At 33.5% G+C, this 25302-nt stretch overlaps 2 protein-coding genes across 7 annotated transcripts; one reads left to right on the top strand and one right to left on the bottom strand.

Moving 5' to 3' along the window:
- The first annotated feature begins 13777 nt into the window (after positions 1-13777).
- Positions 13778-17416, top strand: LOC120072219. Of its 3 annotated transcripts, none has more exons than XM_039024631.1 (4): positions 13778-13929; positions 14220-15693; positions 15769-16819; positions 16992-17416. In XM_039024631.1, the coding sequence occupies exons 2-4, from the start codon at positions 14461-14463 to the stop codon at positions 17243-17245; spliced, it is 2538 nt and encodes an 845-aa protein (XP_038880559.1). In that variant the 5' UTR covers positions 13778-13929; positions 14220-14460; the 3' UTR covers positions 17246-17416. The 3 variants fall into 3 exon arrangements, with proteins under 3 accessions (XP_038880559.1, XP_038880561.1, XP_038880560.1); XM_039024633.1 differs by having other exon boundaries at positions 13791-13929; positions 14476-15693; XM_039024632.1 differs by lacking the exon at positions 13778-13929 and adding an exon at positions 13956-13980.
- Positions 17417-17427: 11 nt separating this feature from the next.
- LOC120072220 (protein DEHYDRATION-INDUCED 19 homolog 3-like) lies at positions 17428-21810 on the bottom strand. Of its 4 annotated transcripts, none has more exons than XM_039024634.1 (6): positions 21407-21810; positions 20405-20559; positions 19527-19562; positions 19083-19160; positions 18337-18593; positions 17428-17833 (listed from the first exon to the last, which is right to left on the bottom strand). In XM_039024634.1, exons 1-6 carry the CDS (start codon positions 21486-21488, stop codon positions 17728-17730), a joined length of 714 nt encoding a protein of 237 aa, XP_038880562.1. In that variant the 5' UTR covers positions 21489-21810; the 3' UTR covers positions 17428-17727. The 4 variants fall into 4 exon arrangements, with proteins under 4 accessions (XP_038880562.1, XP_038880563.1, XP_038880564.1 ...); XM_039024635.1 differs by having other exon boundaries at positions 20405-20547; positions 21407-21803; XM_039024636.1 differs by lacking the exon at positions 19527-19562 and having other exon boundaries at positions 21407-21803.
- Positions 21811-25302: the final 3492 nt, after the last annotated feature.

The following is a 25302-nucleotide window of genomic DNA, read 5'->3' as shown; positions in this document are numbered from 1 at the left end:
GCTCAATTCTAGCCATATACAACCACTTGTGGAAGAATTGGAAGAAATGTCTCTCTCGAGCTCGACTTCCTCCGTTCCTTGATTGGCGATGGTGGTGGTTCTCTTCCCTCTTGTTCTTCTCGGCACCACAGCACAGCTCTAAAGAACTAAAACTAAGACTAAGCTAAAACTGAGACTAAAAACTGAGAGGAACTTGGGACTTCGAACTTCGAATTTTTTCATCTGGTGGGATTTCTTCTATTTATAAGCGTCGATCTTCTCCAACTTAATGATGGGCAGCATTAAATTCTATACCCTGGTCAGCTGCTTGATACTCAGATGCTTTTCAGACGTTGCCCACTGCAGGTGCCCATGCTTGCAAGTGGTAATTTGACACAAACAGCCTAAATCAATGAATTTTCCTTGCGTTGAATCCCTCCGACGCATGCCCCATGCGTTAGACTTTGTCTGCAACACTTTTCTTAATCACGCGTTAGCCTCTTGTTGAGATCCTGCAATATCATGCGTTAGTGCCACAGTATTTTAGCAATAAATATTCTTTTGCATGAGTTTGATAGTGTTCGTGTAATTCCATGCATTTTTCTAAAAATGATGTGATTTTATCATTAAAGACACTAATTGTTCCAACTTTTTAGCCATAATAACTTGTATTTCTACAAGTTATCACATTCCCACATTGTTTTTATATCTTTACATTGTAATAACGTGCATTTCTACCCATTATCAATATACCAGCTCTAAGGGTTCTTTGGCTCTAAGACCTTTTCCAATAAAAGATCTCTTGGTCATCTTACCCTCAAGACAAGATTCACATGACAGTAAAGATAGACAAGATTCACAAGACCTTTTCCAGTAACTGGTTTAGAAGTTCATTCTTAACCAATCTCTCAATCCTATTGAGATTAATGTGACCTAGTCTTAAGTACCAAAGATTGGCATTTGGAGAAATTTTTCCTTTGCTTATGATGAGTTTTAGTTGTTTTAAACGTCTCTATATTCAAAACGGCTTTTACCTCAGTCGGTTTTAACACATATAAGTTATTCTCTAGATTTGCATAACATACTATATTACCTTTTGAGATAATGAACCCTTTCATTATATTCAAAAGAAACTTTGTAATTTTGTTCTAGCAAACATGAGATAGAAATTAAATTCCTTTTCATAAAAGGAATGTAATAAACATTTTCAAGTAAAATGTGTCTATCTCCAATAAATAACTTTATATTTCCCACTGCTTTAGCCGAAACAATCTTCCCTGTTCTTACCTTAAAGGGTGTTTCGCCTTCTATAAGTTGTCATCAGGAACTAGTTTCCTGATCAAAAGTACAGATATAATTAGCGGCTCTTGAATCCATTATCCAAGTTAACTTATCATTTTCTACCAAGCACGTCTTAATGACAAGTAAATCATATTTACTTTGTTGTGCTTTCTGGTAAGTAGCAGAATTGGGAGCAGAAGACATTCCTCTGTTAAAACATAGTTTAAATCATCAACTACTAGTTTATTTGATTTCTATGTTGATTTACCGTTAAAAGTGTCGAAAGTGTGTAAATTTGAAGAATTCAACATGTTGAAAATATAAACAAATTCTAATCAGTGAATTGCTTCTAAATCCAATCAAATTTTAGCAAAGTAATAATGAACCCAAATTTCATTATTTTATTTGAAACAATACTATAGTGAGTCAGAATAAGTGCTACCAAGGAGCAGTCAAATACTCCTTCACTAAAGCAAGACATTCTTGACTAAATACTATCTCCGGAATAACTCATATTCTGATAGTCATTTAGCTATCATTTTCGTTCAAGAACTTACTAACACTTAGTAATTTTGTAAGTGTAACCCTCCATTTTTAGATCCAGAGATTAGAGACCCCAACGATGCTACCAAATTGAAGAGTCAAAGTTGGGAAACGACCTAAGAAATTATATCCATTTCTGGAGTTTAAATTGTTCTAAATCTTATGTTACAACCCTCTGAGAGGATAGCCGTTGTTAAACGACTAGCAAGGGTCGCGTAAAGCTAACTAGCAAGCGCAACATAGGAATCTCATGGTCCAAACCAATGGAAGAGACCGTAGGACACGTTGACACATATCCTTCACCCACTTACTATGAATTACTTCCCCCATTCACCTTGATATTGACCCATATAAACACTTTCCGAATGGAAGTCACTCCCAAGGTGACACGAAGCATCGTATAAATCTCACGGTGTGAACTTCCTAAGGATGTGAGAGTTGAAATCAATATATCATATATTTTATTTTACAATGAACAACTTCCCCTTATTCACCTTAATATTGACTGATGCAAACACTTTCCGAATGGAGGTCACTCCTAGGGTGGCACGAAGTGTCGCATGAATATCACGGTGTGAACTCTTTAGAGACGTGAGAATTAAAATCAAACATCGTATATTTGATTTTACCGTGAACAACTTCCCCTATTCACCTTAATCTCGATTCATGCAAACACTTTCCGAATGGAGATTAATCCTAGGGTGACATGAAGTGTCACGTGAATCTCGATATGAACTCTTAGAGACGCGAAAGCTAAAAACAACATATCATATATGTTATTAATCTCCCACTGAATTGTTCTAACAACATATCATATACGTTATTAAATTCTCACTGAAGTGTTCTAACAACATATCATATATGTTATTAAACTCCCACTAAAGTGTTCTACTTGTTTTTGGGTAAATCTTTACTTAGGGATGTTCCGGCTAATTAAACAACCTAAACCTATGTGGTTTATCCAAATATAATGCTTATAATTGGATTTAACCTACGATGTCTAGATAAAAAACCATTTAACACCTCACACGCTCACGTGTGCTCATAAAACTGGTTAACAACGCTCAATTATTTGGCCATAATCCCCAGGTAGGAGGTGTTTCGTAGACCGTCAACTTAAGTACCAACCTTAGACAAGATTATATATCGGTTGAGTTTGTAACCGTATTTTACAAGATGTCGGCCTATTTTAACTATTAAAACAGGTGGTTTAACCTATGTGAGCATCTTAGCTTTGTTATGGATTTTAATGTCTAATCCAATTTTATAACAACTTATAAAATAATGGACATGCTTTGCATCCATAACATGCTTTTATATAACAATTATATAAACATTCATTCCATGCATCAATATAACAACTTATATCAGAAGTCATGGAATCCTACACATGCATACTATAAATTATAACACTTATAATATACTTGTAATAAATGCTACATGCTTATCCTATGGTGGGATTTTAAATCTACATGTCATACAATATGCACACAATAGATAAATTATTTAATTTATACATTCACAATGCATAATTAAATAAACACACTAAAATGGACCGATTTTGGCATTCTAAGCTAGCTAAAAGTTACATTTATTTAAAAAAAAAAAAACAGAAAACAGCCTCGAACCGCCTTCGAATACTTTGAACTAGCTCAAACCGCTTGAAAAGGGCTTGAACCAACTTCAAAACAGCTAAAACCGCCCAAAACCGGTCAAAACTGGTCAAACCAGCTTGAACCGGATGAGCCACCACCAGGCACGCGGGTCAACAGCTGGAGCAGATCGACTGAAGCGGGCCGCTGGAGCGGACTTGGACTGGGCCGCGAACGCTTGGACCGTCAACACGGTCTGACGGACGTGGGCCAAGCGTGGACGGAGCTGGGCGCGGGCTTGGAGCGTCCACCGGGGTCGGGTCTATGGGTGGATCTCCGGGTCTGGACCGGGTCTGGGACAGCCACACGCGTCAGCCACTCCTTGCGGGTTGGATCAGTCGTCCGAGTCGGGTCAACGGGTCAACACCGGGCTGGGAGTCTTAACGGGTCTGTGAGCTATGTTTCACCAAATTGGAGCTGTCCTCATTGTTCGAACTGAGCAGTTATAGCCTAATTTCAACTCTAACAACTCTAGCAAATGTACAGACCCTTTGAAACACATTAAAGTTCATAAACATCGGGCAATTACAATAATTATTACAACCCAAGAGGAAAAACAGATGTCAAACCGAAATTATCCATTTTAGCACACACAACATTCATCACATGAATCAATACCCACTATATGCATAAATTAATCAAAAATTGAGTACTTTAAGCATTCTCTGATATCAATTGATGGAACGAACACATGCGCAGTGGAAGAAAAACGAATCTAAAGTACTCTAATTAGATTTATTACAAAGATAAGCATGCATGCAATAAAACAAGAAAAAAGGGGAAAAGAATATAACATTTGTAGTCTTTGAATCTTCTCCAAATCAGTTCCAATCTCCTCACGAAAGGTTTGTAGACCACCACAAGAGTCTTCCCGACTATTCTTCAACCTTAGAATGGGATGGTGGAATCCGGTGATTGACTAACTTGGAGAGGAAAAAGCTAAAGCTTTGAAAGAAAAATGGATGAAATTATCACTTAATCTCATCTAAACCCACTATGGCCAAGAGTTCTTCAAAAGCAATAAACACTCTCTTTTAGAGACCATTACGTGCAAACATGCAACTTTGAGTTTGATGGGAATTTGACACTAAAAAATCCATTAACTCAAAAAGTGGGATTTAGTGGGATATGTGTCTTCAAATAAAGACAATACTTAGACATGCAAAAGTTGACATTTCCCACTCACTAATGTTAGATATTTCCACTAACTTGGTTAAAGTTTGACTCTCAAAGTTCAAAATCAATAAATTTGACTTTTTGACTTTCAAAAACCAAAAGTCAACAATTTGACTTCCATCGCAGTTTTTACCTAGTCAACAATTTGACTTTTAATGCAATTTTGACCAAATCCATTTAATTTCAAAATTAATTCTAATAATCGATTTTAAAATTAAGTTAATATTAAATAATTAATTAAACAATTTAATTAATTTAATTTAATATTAAATCCAACCCTTGTCCCAATTTATATGAATCACTATTCATAATCTTGATATTTAAATCTTATTTAAATATCTTCTATTTTATCTCTCTTTATGTTTAATTCATAATTAAACATTAGGTTAAGTATATCGTATATATTTAACGCTTTGATCCAAAAAAACAGATTTTAACACTTCAAATTCGTTTGTCACACTATTCTAAGGTTTAGTCCGATATAAACTAGTAGGGGGACCTCATGGACCTACAGATCATGGGCTCTAACGATCCATGATTAACTGGCTAAACTCTTTAACCTAATTAACCATCATTCGTTTACTACCGGGTCACTCCACTAAAGTCTAAGAGTTGTACTCCCCTCACTATAGATATATTATATCTACTCGGTATAACCATGATTAATAAGTTAACTCTTCACACTTGTTCGTAATAACGGTTGGGTCAAAAGTTGTTTTACCCCCGAGATTACATCTTGCTCCTTAAGTCCCACTGATCCTCTAATGAACAATTGGTTTGTGATCCAATCACTAAACCGAGTCTCTTTCGGACCAATGAGAGGGTGGGGTCCCTTGTTCAAGACCTAGAGTCAATACTCAAGGGAACAACTTCTCTACTATCTCTAAAAGCATGTAGGAGTGAATTTCATCTTACACTCTATTTCCTTAGCTATCTACCCGGTCTTACCCCTGAAATGGGAGACTTATTGAGTCGGCGATGTTGAACCAACCCTCACCCATGCAAATCTAAGGATAATCTATAATAAACAAGAGTTCATAGCTAGCTCAGGATTAAGGTCAAGTTACCTAGGTCATCGCTATGAAATAGTCAGTTTTAAATAGTAAACATCGTTATAAAGTAAGAGTAACTTAATTCTTGGTCCAATCTTATGCAAACTCATTGAATAGGATGCCCCAACTCCTCACGTCAATACATGAACGAATCAGGATCACTTCGTTTGTAGCACTTTACAACAAATTGTAACAACTACAGAGTGGGTCGCATCAAATAGTATTACCAAAATAAGATACCCAGCATTCGTATACTATAGACCATTTTGGCTATTTACTGAACTTGATCCCCTCTCATGTCTCTACATAAAGTTCATGTATTCAAATAATAGTCATAGATTTTAGTTTATTGGATTTAGACTTTACAAGTGCAATTCGCATATTCAATAACGGTTTTATTTAATAAACATCAATAATATCTTTATTGATAATAGAATATGTTTTAGGACATACAACCCAACACACACATATATATATTCAAAATTAAATTATTTTAATTTTAATTTTAAATTTAAAATGAGGGAAATAACTTCCCTCCCCTTAATTCTCTCTTAAACTCACATAGTGAGTGGGGCACAATTTAAGGATGGCGATAATCTTCTTCACAGAAGATCTTTTGTGAAAAGAGGACTATCTCTGGATTATTTTTTTTTTTTTTTTTTTTTTTTTTTGAGATTTCTCTGTAATTTTCCAAAAACCTCTCTTCTCCTCTCTTCCAAAGTCTCAAAGTCCACACCTTTTAAGGATTCTCTACCCAAAAGAGAATACAAAAGGCTCCAATTGGTGGTGTCACCTGTGGGTATTCGTGATTGTACGAATTGTTCATGATCGTTTTGGAGAAAGGAATTTCGTGAAGGTTGTGAATTCTTCAAGGGTAAGTATTTCTTGAAACCCTAATTTCTTTTTCCCGTCTCTAGCATGCTGTAAAGTTTCCTTAATTTGCATAATTGTGTTTTGTAAAATTTCTTTTCTATGAAAATAAAATTTTGGGACCAATCCTCGCTTCCACAGTGGACCTTAAGGTTCCTTCACATATATGGTGGATCGAGGATGATGTGGCAAACATCAAGCGAAGACCATCGTTTATCGAGCATCGTGTAGCGAGTAATCATATATCGTGCATCGAGTGCCCTATCAGCGTGTAGGCTAGCAAGTGGATTTTAGGGGTGAAATGGTAAACTTGCATAGTGCTAACGCAAGCAGAAGGCCAATTTTCGTTTGATTTCCAACAAGTAGTCATTTTTCATTGGAGTCCCTGAAAATGGGTTACCTATACAAAAAAGAAAACTCTTATAAGTTCTCGAGGGTTTAAGAGATTTCGGACATTGTTATGGGCTCAATGGTACAAATCAAGATCTAGGGATTGTGGTATTACAACGGAGATGGCCGAAGTCAAATATCATCTAGAAAATTGTAGCTCCTTTCCCTTTTCTTTAATTATCGGCCTCGTTTGAAAATGAAACCTATTTTTTCTCATTTTTTACAATGATCTGCATCTTTCTTAAATACAATGGTTAAATTTTTAACCAAATTCCTAAAACAAACAAGTTTTTAAAAGCTGTTTTTTTAGTTTTCAAATTTTGGCTTGATTTTTTAAATCATTGTAAAAAATAGATAACAAAAGAAGAAATTTAGAGGTGAAAGTAGTGTCTATAGGCTTAATTCTCAAAAATAAAAAAATTAAACCAAATAATTATCGAACGGATCTAAATGATTATATTTTGATTTGTATGTACGTGTCCTAATACCTTGAGAATGGACAATGAGTTTTGTGATTATGGAGTATTGACGTAGGTTATGGATTGCTGAATTGTTAATTTTATTTGTTAGACCTAATTTATTCTCAATTACACATTTTGGCATTTTTGTATATATTGATTTTAATAAACTGGCCAATGATTAACTATTGTATGCTTCGGTACTTGCTCTAAAGAGAAGAATTTAGGTAGTTCTAAAATACTAAACTATTGTTCATTTATGCATGAGATGATAGACAAATAATAGAGGTTGTCAACAAAGGTCCTTAATGTCACACGTAGTTAAAAATTTGAGCTCGAGAGAGGAAATTCGAAATTTTAACTTCTAGATCTATGTGTAATCAATAATAAATTAATCTCACATGTTATAGTTCAGAGGTCCATTAGGCGTTAACCAAAGTCAATACTCTGTAATATTTCTTTGATGAAATTTCTTTCTATTTATTTCATTTATTTGGTCCAATAGATTAGATACTCTTGCCTGCGATGGATTCTCCTAAATAAAATTGATAATATTTCATAATAGATAAGAGGATGACACTCAATCTCTAGAAAAAAATATATATATATCCAAGTAGGGATGTTCATGGGTTGGGTCGAATTAGGTTGAAAGACTTTTTAGATTTTCCAACTCAAATAACCCTTATTAAAAAATGAATCTAACCCAACCCAACCATAAAATATTTGGGTTGGGTTGGTTCGAATTAATCAGTTCATTTATTTAAAATTTTATTCTAAAAAGAAGTAAAATGTAAATACGTAAAAATCTAATTTAATTATTTTCCTACATTGAATTAAGATTAACAATTTAATTTCAATTTATATAGTGAAATTTTTTTTTAATTAAGATTAACAACTCAATTTCAATTTATATAGTGAATTTTTTTTTTCTATAGTGCAAGAAAACTACTTTTATGAGTTGTTGAAGAATAAATTGTTCAAAAAAATATTATAATTAAATAAAATTAAAATCAATATATGTATAAATAATTGTGTTGTAAGTAATAAAAAATGTATATTTTATAGTTAATAATTAATTCGAGTTGGTTTGAGTTATATTAGGTGAACCCATGAACCAACCCAACCTACAAAATTTTCATTTATTTGAACTCAACCCAACCCAACCTGGGTTGGATTGATCGGTTTTTTCGGATCATTGGATTTTTTAAACACCACTATATCCAAGAAAGAAAATAATAATAGGTAAGAGGATTAACAACTCAATCTTCATAGGATGATACTTGGTGTCTTATCGCTTTTTATATTATAATTTGATATGTGTACTTGCAGTCATATTGTGATTTACACGGATCAATAATCTAATCTTCATTTTTTATTAGGGATAGTTACAAGCAATCAAGTTTAAAATATTAGTAAATATAGTATAATTTTAAAAAGAAATACAACTATGGCAACATTTAGATAGTCTATCAATGATAGAATTTGTTATATTTATAGTTTTTTAAAAATAATTTTAATACTACCAATTGTAATTACCATATATACTTTTCAATCTCATCGTATCGAACCAAACTATTACCTGTTACTCAAACCGTCCGATCGGTTTTACTGATTTTTTCGAATTCGAGTTGCTTCTATCCTAATGGACGATATTACCCTCATCACTTTTATTATTTCCATCCATGTCCAAATCCGGGTTGTAGTTTTGACCCGGCCCATGGTTTTGGGTGGCCATCACGTGCTTCCCCTAAAATCCCTTGCTGTCCAAATAAGACAAGATTGACGCCGGTTTTTATTCCCTACATCCATCTGTACGCTGGAGCTCTTGCTCTCCACCGTCCACGTGTCTTTGAGACTGACTTCTCTTGTGATTCACACTCTTTGACGGTCATAATTATTTGTTAAAAAAGTGCATTGTTTTCAAAATGGGTAAGCGTGTATTTTAAAAAAGCTAGAATCAAAGGTACAGCTAAACTACTCTACCCCAGGCATAATTGTAAAATTAACACAATAATAATAATATAAAAGTTGATGCTATTCAATATTCATATACCAACCTATAAATAAAATATATGTATGTATGTATCTCTATCTAGTATGCATGTATATTGATTTTAGGTTAAATAACAAATTTTTTATCCCTATTTTACCCATGATTTTTTAAAATATTTAATATAATTTTAGATATTCAATTTTACGTCTAATAGGTTATTAAACTTTAAAAATATCTAAATTCTTAGCCTTTCAATTTTCTCTTCAAAATAATTTCAATTTTTTTATTTTCTCTCTAAAATATAATAGGTCTCTAAACTATACGATGTTTTTTAGAAAAACATGATTCTACTATTAAAAAAGAAAGTGAAAGTTGAAGTGGTTAAATTAGATATAAAATTTATAGTGAATCATTAATTTTTGAAGTTTCAAAATATATTATGGACAGACCTATTAGATATAGAGATGAAAGTTTATGAATTTATTATACAATTTTTTTAATTTAGGAATCAAAGACACGAACTTTAAAGTTCATAGACTTATTAGACATTTCTAAAATTTCAAAAATCAAATTGACATAAATCTAAAAGCTAGAACTAAGATTGTAATTTGACCTTTATTGTATTTTAACTTTGAATATAATTTATTTTGGTATCTCAACCCTAATTTTGATGAACATGTATGTTTTAGTACCTAAGCCCTTTTTGATAATTATTCACGTCTCGTATTGTAACCTTTTTTGTTTTTGAAAATAAAGTTTATTTTCCCTCAATTTTTTATTATAATTTTAATTTTCTTAAGTAAAAGAGTTGAAATCTTAGTCAATTTCTTTTTAAAAAAAAATATTCAAAAACTACTCTTTTTTTTTTTTCAAAGCTTAGCTTGGTCTTTAAAATTATTGGTGGAAATTAGATAACAAAGCGAAAAAAAATTGAGGTGGAAGAGATGTTTATAGCCTTAATTTTTTAAAACGGAAAATCAAATAATTATCAAACGGAGCATTAGTTTTAAAGTTTATTTTTAAAAATTGTACTTGATTTGTCACGATCTACTTATACAATTGTTTTCATCTTTCTTACATAAACATCTTTATTATAACATCTGTAATTTTACATCTTTCTTAAGTAAAACAGTTGAATTCATAGCCAAATTTAAAAAATAAAACTATTTTTTTAAGTACAAAACTAGGCCAATATTTTGAAAATACTCCTAAGAAATAGATAACAAAACAAAAAAGTTCATAAATAAAATTATAGTGACTAAGCTTCATTTTAAAAAACCAAATGGTTTCTAAAAAGAAGCCTACTTTTATGTTTTTTAGTTTGCAATTTTGGAAATAGATATTCAAACTTATAATCTTTTAGTTGAAGGTGTGTTTTAATTAGTTGAACTATATTCAAGTCGACTTTAAACTCCTCTCATATTAGTTTTTGAACTTTTATATTGTGTTTATTATGGTCTATAAATTTTAAGAAATATACCATGTTTGTTGTCATTAATCTTTTCCATTGATATTGTTTAACTTTATAGATATAGTGTGGGTTTGGTGTTAACATCGACGTATGAGAGACATAGATTTGCTAAAGTGGAGTTTGTTTAGTCCAATAATGTAGTATGGAGATTCAAACATCTTACCTTTAAATTAAATGAATAACATAATGCTATAACTCAAATTGATATTAAATTATCAACATCCTTAACAAGTGAACCTTTGTAGGAGGTTTAATATATGGTTGAGGATATTTGGCTTATGGCTGACTCTTTCCATTCTATCGTTTCTTTACTCTTTTTTGCTTTCTAACTTTATTAATTGGTTAGTTTCGAATTGCTATCTCCATGTAAGAAACTAAATTCTTCTGTCGGATATTGGCAAGCTTTTATGTTGATGAATTATTTTGAGTCCGAAAAATATATCTTAGGTCACGTTTACAATCCCATCAATGGTAATATAAAAAGTGGATTCCAATTCATTAATTTTGTTGTTGTTTATCTGCTTTCGTAATTGTAATGAGGTGTGAGGCCTGCATTGAAATTTGTAATCAAATTATGTAATATGATTGAGGAATAAAAAAAACATGTTTAATCTGATTGCAGTTGAAAATTACTTAGAACTCACTACCTTTACCGTTATAGTTGTCGTTATTGTTACAGATATTGTAACTGGAACAATATGAAAATTATGAATTTATCATATTTATTATTTCATTTACCGTTACCGTTATTGTTAACATTATATCGTTACCATTATCGTTAGGGTCAAACAATAACAATAATGGTAATGGCAACAATAAAATGTGAAAAATTCATAATTCTAGATTATGGTTAACAACGGAGTGGGGTGGGGTCGGAGATGCACTCCTCATCTCCGTCCCCCATCGGGATTTGTAATCTACGTCCCTACACCATTTCTTGTTTTGGACAATCGGAAGTCGAGGTTGGGAATCCCATTCGAGGGATCAGGGCCCACGGAAAATTTTTTTTCCCATTTCTTACTTTTTATTAAAAAAAACAATCAAATTGTTTATTTATATTGAAATTGTAAATAATTTAGATAACAAGTTAGTTATTATTATTATTATTCATTTATTTAAATTAATAATAAAAAAATTTTAGCATTTTTTTAATTTTAAATTTAATAAAAAGTTAAAGTTAATTATATTCCTAAAATTCATAAAATAAGTAATATAATATATATATATATATATATATATATATTAAAGGAAATAATAAATATATTATATGGCAAAAATAATAAAACAATTATTCGGGGCAAGATGAGGGTTTGAGACGGAACGGGGATACACTCCCTGTTCCCAGTTTGGAAGACTGTTTTGTGTCCCTGGTTTGCCCATCTCGGATGGGGATTTTCTGTCCCAATCGGAGCAAGTATTTGTGAGGACCCAACACTACAAAGATTTTTGTCAATCCTATTTTAAATAAACATGATCGAAAGCAATTCAATTGTATTTGCGATTCAAACCTATTACGATTTATCCACCCATGAAATCCCATTTCATTTACACGAATTTTTATTAAATTTAGTAAACATGGCCTCAAGCTATTTTTTAACTTGTTAGAACAAAAATTTTCCTTTTCCACCAAAAAAAAAAAAAACTAAATTTTAAAAGATCGTTTTAATAATACTTTGATTATATTTTCGCGTGAGATGGAATCAATATTCCTATAATTGGAATAAAATGAAAAATTCGGTGAAAAAACAACTCCTTTAGGTAAGGTCATGCGTTTAATACTTGAGTTACTACTTTTACTAAAATTTTAAATGAATTAACATGTATATACATTTCCCTTTTCGATAAAAATTTATTAAATATTGTATTACTCAAACTAATATGTTGTTGGACAAGAAAAGGAAATAAAAACATTTATGAAAGAATAAATTACTCAATAATAGTTTTGTAAGAACATAACTCAGAGGTAGTTTTGTAAGAATAAATCATATTAATTAGTGAGCAACTCACTTTTAGTTAGAATATGCATCTTTCTTTAAAGTTATAGGTTCAAATCTTCATATTTCTACTTGTATAAAAAAAAATATTGAAACGAAATTCTAATTTTTAAGGTCAAAAGTGAGCACATTTCAACATCAATTTATATGCATTTCATCCTTCAAGGCCATAGGTTCATATCTTCTTATCTACTTGTTGTAACCTAAGAAACAAAAAATCTTTAGGCATAGTTTCAATCTCAAAAGCTACTTTCACACTATAACCCTTCGCAAGAGATGTAAGGAAGTCACCATGTACTTTTTTTTTTTTTTTGAAAACTCAAACCTCTCACATATAGATCAAGATTATAATGTCTTAACTAGTTGATATATCCTCAAGTTGGCCCAAATTTCAAATTTATATTGTCAAACTTTGATAAACACATATAAATCGTGATTAGACAATGTCCAAATGAATTCATTCGTAGACAAGACAAGCAATATATTAAATTTAAGAAAGAAAATGGACAGTTACAATAGTTTCAGTATTTCATTCAACGTTTCATCTTACAGAATTCAATTTGATGCTCCCATTTACAGACAGGACAAACTCACTTATCAAAAGAATGACGTTTTCGACCCGCAAAACGAGAAAGTAGAAACCGACTATTTGGTAGTATTATCTGACCTACATTATATGGTAAGTATAAAATTCAGTTACGAAAAAAATTAAAAGAAAAAACAAAAGAAAAAGGGCAACTTTGTTAATTTTTCTCAATCAATGTTATATTCTTCTTCATTTTGGTGAGTTTTAAATTTAATCCCAAAAATGGTAATTTGCCAAAAGCAAAAGAAAAAGAAAATGGAGGGTATTTTGGTAATTTTGGAAGGAGAAAACATCCAAGGAGGTGACCATCGCTTCACATAATAAGAAGAGCCCCCAACGCCTACTCTCTCACTGTATAATTTCATATTTTTTGTTAAAAAAATAGTTTTTTTCAAAAAGAAAAAGGAAAAAAATATTTTTGGGAAATCGGAAGACGTTTTCCAATTGTCCGTGGTGTTTCCTGGTGCTTTATTCCTCCTCTCAGGTACCCATCTCCCTCCCTCTCTCATCTTTTCTTTCGATTTTCTCTCTCTAGGTATGAATTGAAATCTTTTTTCGTTTGTGGGTATGTGTAGGATGTTTATGGGTATCTTTAATCTATGAATTTTCGTTCAATTTTGCTGTTTCTGTTTATTTTTCTGTTGATATTTTGTCAATAGAATGAGACCCTTTAGTTGATTTTTGAGAGAAATTGGTGTTTGTTGTTTATTGTAATTCAGAGTGAATGAATTTTGTTTTTTTGTTTTGTTTTGGTTTCAATGTTGTTTTGTTCAGGAATGAAGCAGATCGAGTATGGGGAATCGTTTATAGTTAGTGGGGTTGTTTAAATTTTCATATGCAAATTAGGTGTTTGGCAATTTATGTGGGAATCATCGAGGAATTGTGAATTCATGTTTCTCCGTTCGATTTTGATTAGATTTAATGATGAAGGGTTGGTTTTGTTGAGGAATTGTTGATTGTTGTTGGACTGAATTTGTGTTATTCTCTTCTTTTGGGAAAAAAAAAAAATTGTTTTATGTGCGAGGAACAGATGGTTAGGGGAGGGAAGGTTGGTAGTAGGAAAAATTTCAAGAAGAAATTTCGGCACAAAGATAAGGGTTCTGATGATTCTGATGAGGACTATGTTGTTTCCAGTGATGAGAACGGAGTTTCTGAGCGTTCTGATGAGGATTATTGCTCCTCTTTAGATGAAAATGCATCAGGAGAGGATAATTTTGTTGTGGAGGAGGATGTGGAGGAGCAGCAACCGAAGAATGTGAGGAAAAGAGTCGGACCAAAGGCTAGGAATGCTTTTGGTTCGCAGAAAGTGAGGAAGACAAATGGACAAAAGAGGCGAAGATTTAGTTATCAAAAAGAAGAGGATGGGGGGGACGAGGATGATGAGGATTATAGTGTAGATAATGATAATGATTATGAGGAGGAGGAGGAGGAGGAGGAGGAAGAAGAGGAAGAGGAAGATGTTGATGTTGATGAGGAGGTTGAGGATGAGGATGAGGACTTTTTGCTGGAAGAAGAAGATTTTTCAGATGAGGAAGAACCAGTTGTTAGAAAGAGACGAACCAATATGAAACGAGGTCGAAATGGGGTGAGGAAAAATACTGTTGGCAAAGTTTGCAAGAAGAGGAGGCCAAAGGCTGCAAAGAAACCGTCAAGGAACAAACGGAGGAAGAAGAGTGGCACGCAGAGTGTACAAAACTCAGATGATGATTTTTCCGACGATTACCCTACAGTGAAGATTACGAGAAGGAAAAGGCCAGTTTCAAAGCGGAAAAGATATGTTGTGCAATCAGATTTAGATACCTTCCTTTCTGGGTCATCAGACTATGAATATACCATCTCTGAAGAAGAGAGAGAGCAGGTGAGAGAAGCTGAGAGGTTGTGTGGTCAATTGGGAAACCGAATAAGGACTGCACCTTCACCCTCAAGGATTGAGGATTCTGATATATGCCAGCAGAGAAAACTTCGACCTCCTGTTAGGAAGGGCAAAGAGAAAGTGGAGGAAGTCAAGGCTGAGGTAATAAAGCAAGTATGCGGGATATGCCTATCGGAAGAAGATAAGCGGAGAGTTCGGGGAACACTTAATTGTTGTTCTCACTTTTTTTGTTTCTCTTGTATTATGGAGTGGGCAAAGGTTGAATCAAGATGCCCTTTGTGCAAGCAGAGGTTTCAGACAATTAGTAAGCCTGCAAGATCTACGGCTGGAATTGACTTAAGGGAAGTTGTCATACAGGTTCCCGAGCGTGATCAGGTATACTCACAGTTTGCATCTTGTTCTTATTTTCCTACCTATTGCTTGTATAAATTTCTTTTTTGCATCCTTCAGGTCTATCAACCATCTGAGGAAGAATTGAGGAGTTATCTCGATCCCTACGAGAATGTAATCTGTATCGAGTGTCACGAAGGTGGGGATGATAATCTGATGTTACTGTGTGATCTATGTGACTCACCGGCACACACCTATTGCGTCGGTCTTGGTAGAGAAGTACCAGAAGGAAATTGGTACTGTGTCGACTGTAGAATCATTGCTCTAGGATCATCAAGTCCACAGCCTTCAAGTCGGCTGTCTGAACGAAGAACCACAAACAATTTGTTTAACAGAACATTCCCTGTTGCAAATCGGGATGGTTTAGACTTGAATTCCCTATCTTCACCTCGTAGCCTATATGTTCAAGGATTTTCAAACATTCCATCTCCTCGATTACCTGTGGAAGTCCAATCAACTTCTCCAATGTCTCAAGCAATCGCACCAACTCTAACGAGGAGACGAATTCTTCGGTTGCACATCAATCACATGCGTTCTTCAAGTCAAATGGGTTTAGTAACCAATAGAGCTGAAGGTGTTTCTGCTATTAACCCTTGTGGTGGAGGCACCTTGAGTTTGCAGATGGGTCAGAGTAGGGAATCAACAGCCGAGCATACGATAACACAAGAAATGGAAATACCAAACCAAACTCTGGTTGGGGAAACCTTATTACATGACAGTCCCTCTCCATTGATGCAACATGGCGGTTTCCTTGACCCCGAAACAAGTCATTTGTCTAGGCAGGTACTGCAAGATCCTCATTGTAGCATGCCAATAGATAGGACCAGCAGCAATGGAACAATTATGAACCCTTTAAGAGGATTAACGGTTGAAAATACGATAACAGTTGATCGAAATTTGAACGGAGTACTGAGGCCTGAGATTGCTGGAATGAATTCGCTATCCAACTGTGAGCAGATTCATCACTACAGCAATGTAATAAACACAGCCTCTGATAACGGTTCACTGCCGCATTTGGTTGGAGATGAGAAAGATTACTGTGCAGCAAGAGAGCAACTACAACCAATTATCGATGGCCATTTGAAGAATTTAGCCAGAGATATTGATCTAGGTATGACATTTTACTTTTTGTTCACAGTTAAGTTTCTTAGGATGAGGATCATTGTAGAAATTCAATCAAAATGGATATGATTCCATGTTCTGAGTTCAAACATCAACGTCATGGATTATTTAAAGTTAACTTTGTTGCTACACATAATTTCCTTGATCTTATTCTGGTTCAGATCAGAGCTCAGCAGCTGACATCGCGACGAAAGCTGCTAGCACGATTTTAGGGGCTTGTGGATTTGGACACTTGATAAACGATGCATATAGAGCATCACCACCATCCCGCTGTTCCCACATTGAATTGTCAATGGGAGAAGACCGAAGAAGCCTGATAAAGGGCCTCTGCTTGTCTTGTTTTGACTCGTATGTTCAGGACATAGTGAAGAAGATTACAGATGACGACGTATCGTGGTTGAATCTCAGCCTATAGGGACTGCTTGAAAAGCAGGCTGCTTTTTACCATCTCATTGGTTCGGAGATTAAATTGTTGTTAACATGTCCATAGAATTGATTCACTGGCATTTAAGTCACAGTTATATTGTTCCAGTTACATGTCATTTCCAATTATTGAAATGAAGCTATTGAAGTTACTTATTGCAAATTTAAGCTTTGATTTTTTTTTTTTTTTTTTTTTTTTTTTTTTTTTTTTTTTGAGGGGGGTACAAGGGAGTTTAAATTTCTTCTCTCTCCCCCTCTTTCACTTAAGCATGACCATAAATTTAAAACAGGAAATGGAAGTCTTGTCAGGCCTAAGAACTGGTGTTTTACAAACAACATAAATTACACTACACCTTATTTTGACACTCTCATTGAAGCATACTAGTATTTTGAGAGCTACAAGCAAACCAAGGAGGGCCTTTTGTGAATTTTACATCCACTATTGCAGCAGCCAACTTTGATGTGTGCAAGGACTCATAAATTATCATCAAGGATGGTGGACATTAACAGCCCTTGAACAAACGCGCAGCGTTTCGTTTTCTCTTCTTTATCCTGCACGGACAGGGGCGATGGGATGCTCCTGTCACATAAAACCAAGACTTTAGGTCTATGAAATCAAATTGATGTGATAGTGGACATTAATGGAAAAGTATCTAATGATGGCCAAAATTTTGGTACATGTACTTGATGTTCCGTTTCCATGTCTACTAAGCCTAGTCCCTGTACTAGCTTGCAGCATGTGCTCATTTCAACATAGCCTGATCCACATATTCTATTTCTAGTTCAAATCTTTTGGCAGCAATAATATCAACTAGACTCAAAACGACAGGATGAAAAAAGTGAACATTTATTCACGATGCCAGGGATTAAAAGGAAAATCTATGTCAGCCTAAGCTGAACCAATCTCATGTTAGTAAATATTTAAAGGAAAAAAAACAGTATTAGAACTCATTCCTCGAACTTTTCACATAGGACACAATAGAACTTTCCAACAAAAGAGATACTATCTTGGGCAGGACCATGTGAACTAAAGAACTTGTGAGAGAACTGGCACTGTAATAGTAGGGACATATCATAATTTACCGTTCTAATGATTTGTCTTGAGAGTTACTCTTCACCGAGCTTGTTTCAGCCGACATGTGAGGTTGAACACTGCCATAGTCATCAGCCAATGGTAGAATAAACGATGACAGCAACGGGTCAGGCGCTGCATTGGAGGAGGTAAATAAACATGAAGAGCCCCCAAAAAGAGATTGCAAATTTCCTTCTTGAAGCTCTTTCCTCAACAAGGAGAGTGTTGAGTGTGAACCACCTTTACGAGATTTTCTCTTACGCTGCATGTAACCTTTAGTTAAGGAATCTAAGCATGAGGTTAATCTTGCATCCTGCTTGAGTTGCATATAAAGCTCAAACAAACATAGAAAAAATATAATTAAGAAAAGAATAATAATTCCTTGCAGAGAAAATTAAACAAAAAGCAGTGGTAAATATCAGAAACAAACAAGTTTTTTAACTTTTTCCTCCTTCCTGAGAAAGATCATTGAGTAATCTTCAGTGGTTCACGGTCTAATAGAGGTTCTATTCTATTCTGGTAAAACTTAAAAGGTTCCAATAGTAGTGAGGCAAACGGGAGAATAATAGAATAAAAGAGGTGATTGAGGTGCAACCGAAATCATTGAACATACAAAGCTAGGCACACACCAAGCTGATCTTTAAAAAAACAAAACTACATGAAGAACATGATATGAAGGATCTCAATGGGAGCAAAATCATAGAATGGACAAAATAAAAGATGAAACTAAATTTTAACAGGACAAATAGAAGGATATCTTGAAAATATTTCCATGCTGCAGGGATATATGCGCAACCATGTCAACTCCCACCCTCATTTCACAGACTGGACACACCTGCAGTTTAATAATATTTCAATCTTAAACTATTGAAGCTATTGTTTTTGTAACATGATGAATAGAATCATACACTGCGCCATGCACACTCAGGAATTCACTGTTAGCTAAGATGAAGACTTACTGAACAGGGAGATAAGTGACAACAGCACTGATCAAAATTATGTTTCCATGATTAATTTTGCATAGGAAAAAAATATATATTCAAGTGACTGGACCTAGATACATCCTCAGTCTCAACGTACATATGATATATAAAACAAACATTGAAACCAAGAGTGCAATTTATTGTAAAAAGGGACACTAGCCAAGTCAAAGAATCAAAATCCACAAGAAACAGAAAATTGTACAGTAACAATTGGCTACCTGGGGTGAATGAGTATAGCTTGAAATTGATTCAACCTGAGATACATGGAATTTGATGCTTCAATTATTTTGATAGGAAACAGAGCCGCAATAATATGAGTGTGGAAAGGTGGGAGAATAAGCCATCCTCCCAGACCATTAGCCTTAGAGAGTACAAATTACGCCCTCAGTAGCATTTTGAGAAATAGAGTAGTTGGAATATGTTTGATATACATCTCTTAATACACTCCGTCTCATCCTCTCAAAACCCTAAAATCATTTTGGACCAACTTTCCAAAGATAACATAGGGTGCATTCCTTTGTAATACTCTTGCTGTATTCCTGAAGAGAGGACCATGAAGAATTGTACAAGATATACTTCAAATAAACACCCTTTTATACCAAGTATCTTGAAGAATCACCAGTAAGGGGAATAAATGAACAATACAAGAATAGGTGATCCATATCCCCCGTACTTTGTTTACATTGGAAATACTAATTTGGACAATGACAAACAAAGGGGGTTTTCTTATGAATACTGTCACACGTTATGGCAGACCCCAAAGCTGTCCTGATTACTAATTCACCAGTACAGTTTCTCGATTTCTTTACGTCCGAACTTGATGGTGATTTGGGAAACTATGCCTTTTATTATGTGAAGTTATCTCCTGGGAGGGTGAGATATACAAGCTGTCTTCATATACTGATACTACAGAAAATGGGACTATATGAGGGGACAAAAGGGGCCGTCTTCTCAGTTGAAAGGAAGAAAAAGAAAGTGAAAAATTCTATTTGGTGTGTATTTAAGCCAGACAGAGATTTTATATCAGAAGCTCAAACAAAATTAACTACTTTCAGAAGGGAAATAAGAAAATAAACAGTTTTGCAAGGATTCATACCCCATTCCTAGCCTCGATAGGATGCTCTTCATCAATGTGACAGCACAATCCGACTATATCAAAATATTCTGAACAAAATGGGCATGGGAACTCCTCCCTTATATCATCATCCCCTTCAAGTTCTTCAAACCCCATGAACATACCTGAATGATGAGCTACTACAGAATGAGTCCAAAACTGAGAGTGAAGGCAAAAGGATCCGGAAATAATAATAAACAAATAAATTATTAAAAAAAGAAAAAGAAAAAAAGAGTAGAGGGGCACGTAAAATCACTGATACATACAAATGATGGTCTATAACAAACTGAAGCAGCAGGTGATATCATGATTTACAGCAGAAAATTAGATGCACTGTGTCTTAATAACAAAATTTCAAGGATCCACATAATGTAATCGTATTTTCAGAAGCCAGCCAAAGAATTTAGATAATCAGGCTTGCTTAAGTTATAAGGTACTTCTTTTCTTACACATTCTGTGACCATGTTTTTAAACATACACAAAGCAAACACTCCGAAGTATTTCTTGGTACATCTTAAATATATACTCAATTTCTCGTGTGAAAAAAAAAAAAAAAAAACAACTCTAAGCACCCTACCGCCATTATAATTATGGAAGAAGAAGATGGCATGAAACGATCGAAATGTTATCCATATGTCAACACCACCTTCACTTTCCAAAGGCAGAATCAAAATTCAAGTTTTTGATTTCATTCGACACCTTCACCAAACTTCAGTACAAAAATATTCAACGTAAGCAGAATCAGGATTGCCTTAATTGTTTTAGCTATAGTCATCTGTTTATCCATTTATCCACAGATGGCAACACTTTCAGACGGAAAAAGGAAATTGAGGTAACAAAAAAACATAACAATGTATTGAAAAAATTAATTCTTGATTCATGAAACCCACGACCAGAAAAACCAAATTGTAAGGTGGGGACTATCCAAATCACTCCAAAGCCACTAAGCGATGAAACAAAATATAAGAAATCAAAGAGATTCACCTAAACCAGATCGTGATAGAAGAGCAGATTGGTAGCGCTTAGAAGCAGAAGAAAGGCGAGCAGTCCACGAATCAGCATCCATAGCTCTTCCCTAGCCGAAAATTTGGGTTTCCAAGTTGCAGCTTCAATCTGCAGGAGCTTTTGAAGCAAGTTCAACAAGCTTACGATCCGAAACAGAGCAACAGCAAATTGAGAGCAAAATGAAAACCCTAGAAAGAGATGAAAATAGGGGAAAGAAAAGTGATTATTGGGATTTTTGAGCTGTGGGAGAAGAGAGTGAGAGAAGAGATGAACTGCGAACTGAAAATCGATTTTGGTTTCTCGAAGGTGAAATTCACAAACCAAAATAAACGAAAGAGAGGAAAAATACTTAATTGTAACTCAACATTTTTCTTATTTTCTCTCTTTTTTTTATATATTTTTCTTATTTTCTCTCTTTTTTCTTTCTTTTTTTCCCCTTCTCTTTTCTTATTCTTATTTTCCATTTGTATTAAAAAAAAAAGAAAAAAAAAAAAGAAAAAAAGACCACATATATTTTAGACTAATATATAAAAAAGAAAATTGCTATTTGTTGAAAAAAATACTCTTATTTTTCATTAGGATCGAATAGCTAAGAAGCTACCTTCATACTTCCACACCTCCACGTATCGAAGATAATCTAGGAGACATCGATATTTTTCTTCTCAAGAATTCTTAGAATTATCAAATATCATTATTGATCATGTTTCAAAACTACTATTAAAACAATAATTTTTTAGAAATAACAATTTATTCTATAAAATTTAAATTACTACAATTTAGTCACTGTACTTTCAAATTTGTAACAGCTTAAATCTCGTTAGTAAATATTTAGCTTCTATGTTTTGAAATTTATAACAATTTAGTCCCTATCATGAAAATCTCACCAATATTGACTTAGTTTTTATAATTTTTTAATTTGATTTTAGATCAGTTTATCGATTTACTTATGTAAAAAATTTCATTAATCTCAATAATATTTTTTATGATAGGGATTAAATTTGTTACAAAGTGTAAAACACATAGACAAAATTGTTATTTATAAAGTTCAAAGGCTAGATATACTTAAAAAAAAATTAAATTGTAACAAATTTAGAAATACATGGACTAAATGGTACCAACTAAAATTAAGAGACTAAATTGTTATTTAAGAACCAAAAATATTTTTTTTTAACTACAAATTAATGTGATAGTAATTTGGAACGAAATGACAGTGACAAGAACGCTTTCTTGAATTAAGTTTGAATGAACGACATTCAAATAGGTCGACTTTTCATTTAACATTCTAAAATCTTTCTATTTCAAGAATAGTCTTTGAAAAGTTTTGTGAAATAGTAGTGATATTATAACATTTATAACTTTTTAAAAGAATAGGGATATTTTTTAAATAAATGGTGAAAATTTAAGGGTATTTTTATGAGCTCAGCCTACATTTTATCCTTTAATATTTGAATAATTTTTCAATTTATGTTTATCAATGTTGTCAAAAAGATTGGAGTGGAAAGGATTTAGAAAATTGAAAAAGAATCTAAAACATTCATTTTTTTTTAAAAAAAAAAAAATAATAATTTTCTTTGCTTGTGAATGTGCGTGTAAAGTTATAAACGAGTGATGGTCGTTTAGAAAATATTCCAAACAATCTCTCACTTCGTCGACATGATGAGAGATAACGACATGTCGTCCACGTAATAAAGGATTTTTTTTTCTTTTTTTTTTTTTTGGAGACAATGAATTGGTTAAATTAGAATCTCTTTAATATGCACAACTCAGTTTTTATTTTAATTTTATTAAGAAAAAATTCAACCAAAAAAAATTAGCATCACAATTAGAGAGAGTGTCGAACTTTTGCTTTAAGGAAGATAATGTATGTCAATTATGTATTTAGTTTAATATAAGTAAGATTCTAAATGGAATCAATTTATCCAATTTGTTAGGATTTTGTTTCAAAATCGTTAATGCATAATTTTCACATATGTACAAGATTGTTTTGAATGTTGGGGTTAATGCAATATTGTAGAAAACTATAGCAGTCCTAGTTTGAATAGTAGGTTTCATTTATATGAGTTAGTTGGTTTTTATGTTCTCATTGTCAAGATCTTAAATTTTTGTCGACATGTCCAGATTTTTTTTTATATATTTATGGTTATATCAACTTAAGAGGTGAATCGATATTTCTATATTTTTTTAGACAAAATGACCTGATTAAGAAGAAAAAGACAATTACATATTGACATCAACAAGCCAAACGAGAAACTCGAGGAAAAAATCTCTCCAAAAAAATCCAATTGACTGCTTGGAAAGCCAATGGAGCCTTGCAGAGGCCCGTCGAATGTAACGAAAAACCATTAACAACCTCTTAGCCACTAACCGAGATGAAAGTACTCAAATAATATATAATCAACATGTTAGGATCACCTCCAAGATAATTAATCAAACAATTGTACTCCAATATACCACAAATTAATCATTAAATAATCACTAAGCAGTCAACTAATAATGGACAACAATAAACCATAAAATTTTGAAAGACTAAAGGCAATAACAACACACGAACTATAGGTGAAAAACTCATTCGATGTGAAGAGTAAAAGTCACGAGACTTATGAGGAGTCTATCATTGTCACCTTCTCTTATATGATAAAGTTGACAGAAAAATAACCTAAATCATTCATACAAAGATTCACAACCCACCAATACTTTCATACATAAGAGATCTGTTGGGAATGCCACCAAAATGTGGAGCCTTGGAAGTAGTCATGGTGTGATCCGTGGTTGAACTCTATTGGATAGGTGGTATGCTCGGGTGAAAAGGAGTTAGCCTAGATATGAGTTAGACGGATGGATGACTGGAGGCTTGGTGGTCCTTTGTTTGAGGGGAGAATTGTTGGGAATGCGACCAAAGTTCCACATTGGTTAGATAAGAGGAGGATCATGGGTATATAAGTGAGAATGACTATCTCCATTGGTATGAGGCTTTTTGGCCATGAGGGTTTATGCCCAAAGTGGACAATATCATTGAAGGTTTGTTTTAAGGTCCTTTAAGGCCATCTTCAATGGCCAACAACTCCAAAGTCATAGTGATCAATCATATTCCTAGCACATAAATACAAAGCCAACATGAGATGAGAACAGACAAACTCAATGCTCCCTCACCAAAAGAACACTTCCATAATAAGTGAAAAGTGGTATTCCGAGCTTTGTTGAATAAATAACAACAAAGATCAAAGAGTTTTCTCTTTCAAACCAAATTAGCCCGAATTGAAAAAATTTTATGGGAGCTTTTTGTACGGATGATTTAAATTTTGAGGGAAAATGAAAATTTGCTCGTTTTTTAAAATGAAGTTTTTTTTATCCTTTACAAATATCAAATTTGGATGAAAATATCAAAATGAGCTCGTGCACATGGAAAAGTCTATCTCGCTCTTGCTTTCTCTCTTCCTTTTCTCACTCACAAATTACTCTCCTCTTTACCTCTCTCTATCTCCTTCCTCATTCACAAATTACTCTTCTTTCTCTTCTCTCTCACAGTTAGAGTTGATGCATGGTTTCGTCGAAGTTGGTTGCATCGGAGAAGGAGAAGAAGAAAAGAGAAGAAAAAAAGAAAAAAGAAGTTTTCGAAGTTGGTCTATCAGAGGAGAGGAAGAAGAAGGAATGAGAAAATAAAAAGGAAAAAAAGAGCTTCACCGAAGATGGTCCGTCAGAGAAGTTATTATTGCACTAGGGAAGAAGAAAAGTGTGAAGGAAGGGCAAGTTTGTAATTCCACTTGTCAATGACAAAAAAAGGTCCGTCAACATTATTTTCAAAAAGCAGGATATTTTTCATTTTGAGACTCTAAAATAAGTGAATGATGCAATTCTTTCTATTTTCATTCAAAATT

The sequence above is a fragment of the Benincasa hispida genome, chromosome 2, assembly GCF_009727055.1.
Source record: "Benincasa hispida cultivar B227 chromosome 2, ASM972705v1, whole genome shotgun sequence".
Taxonomy (NCBI): Eukaryota; Viridiplantae; Streptophyta; class Magnoliopsida; order Cucurbitales; family Cucurbitaceae; genus Benincasa; species Benincasa hispida.
This window is presented reverse-complemented; position numbering and strand designations above follow the sequence as displayed.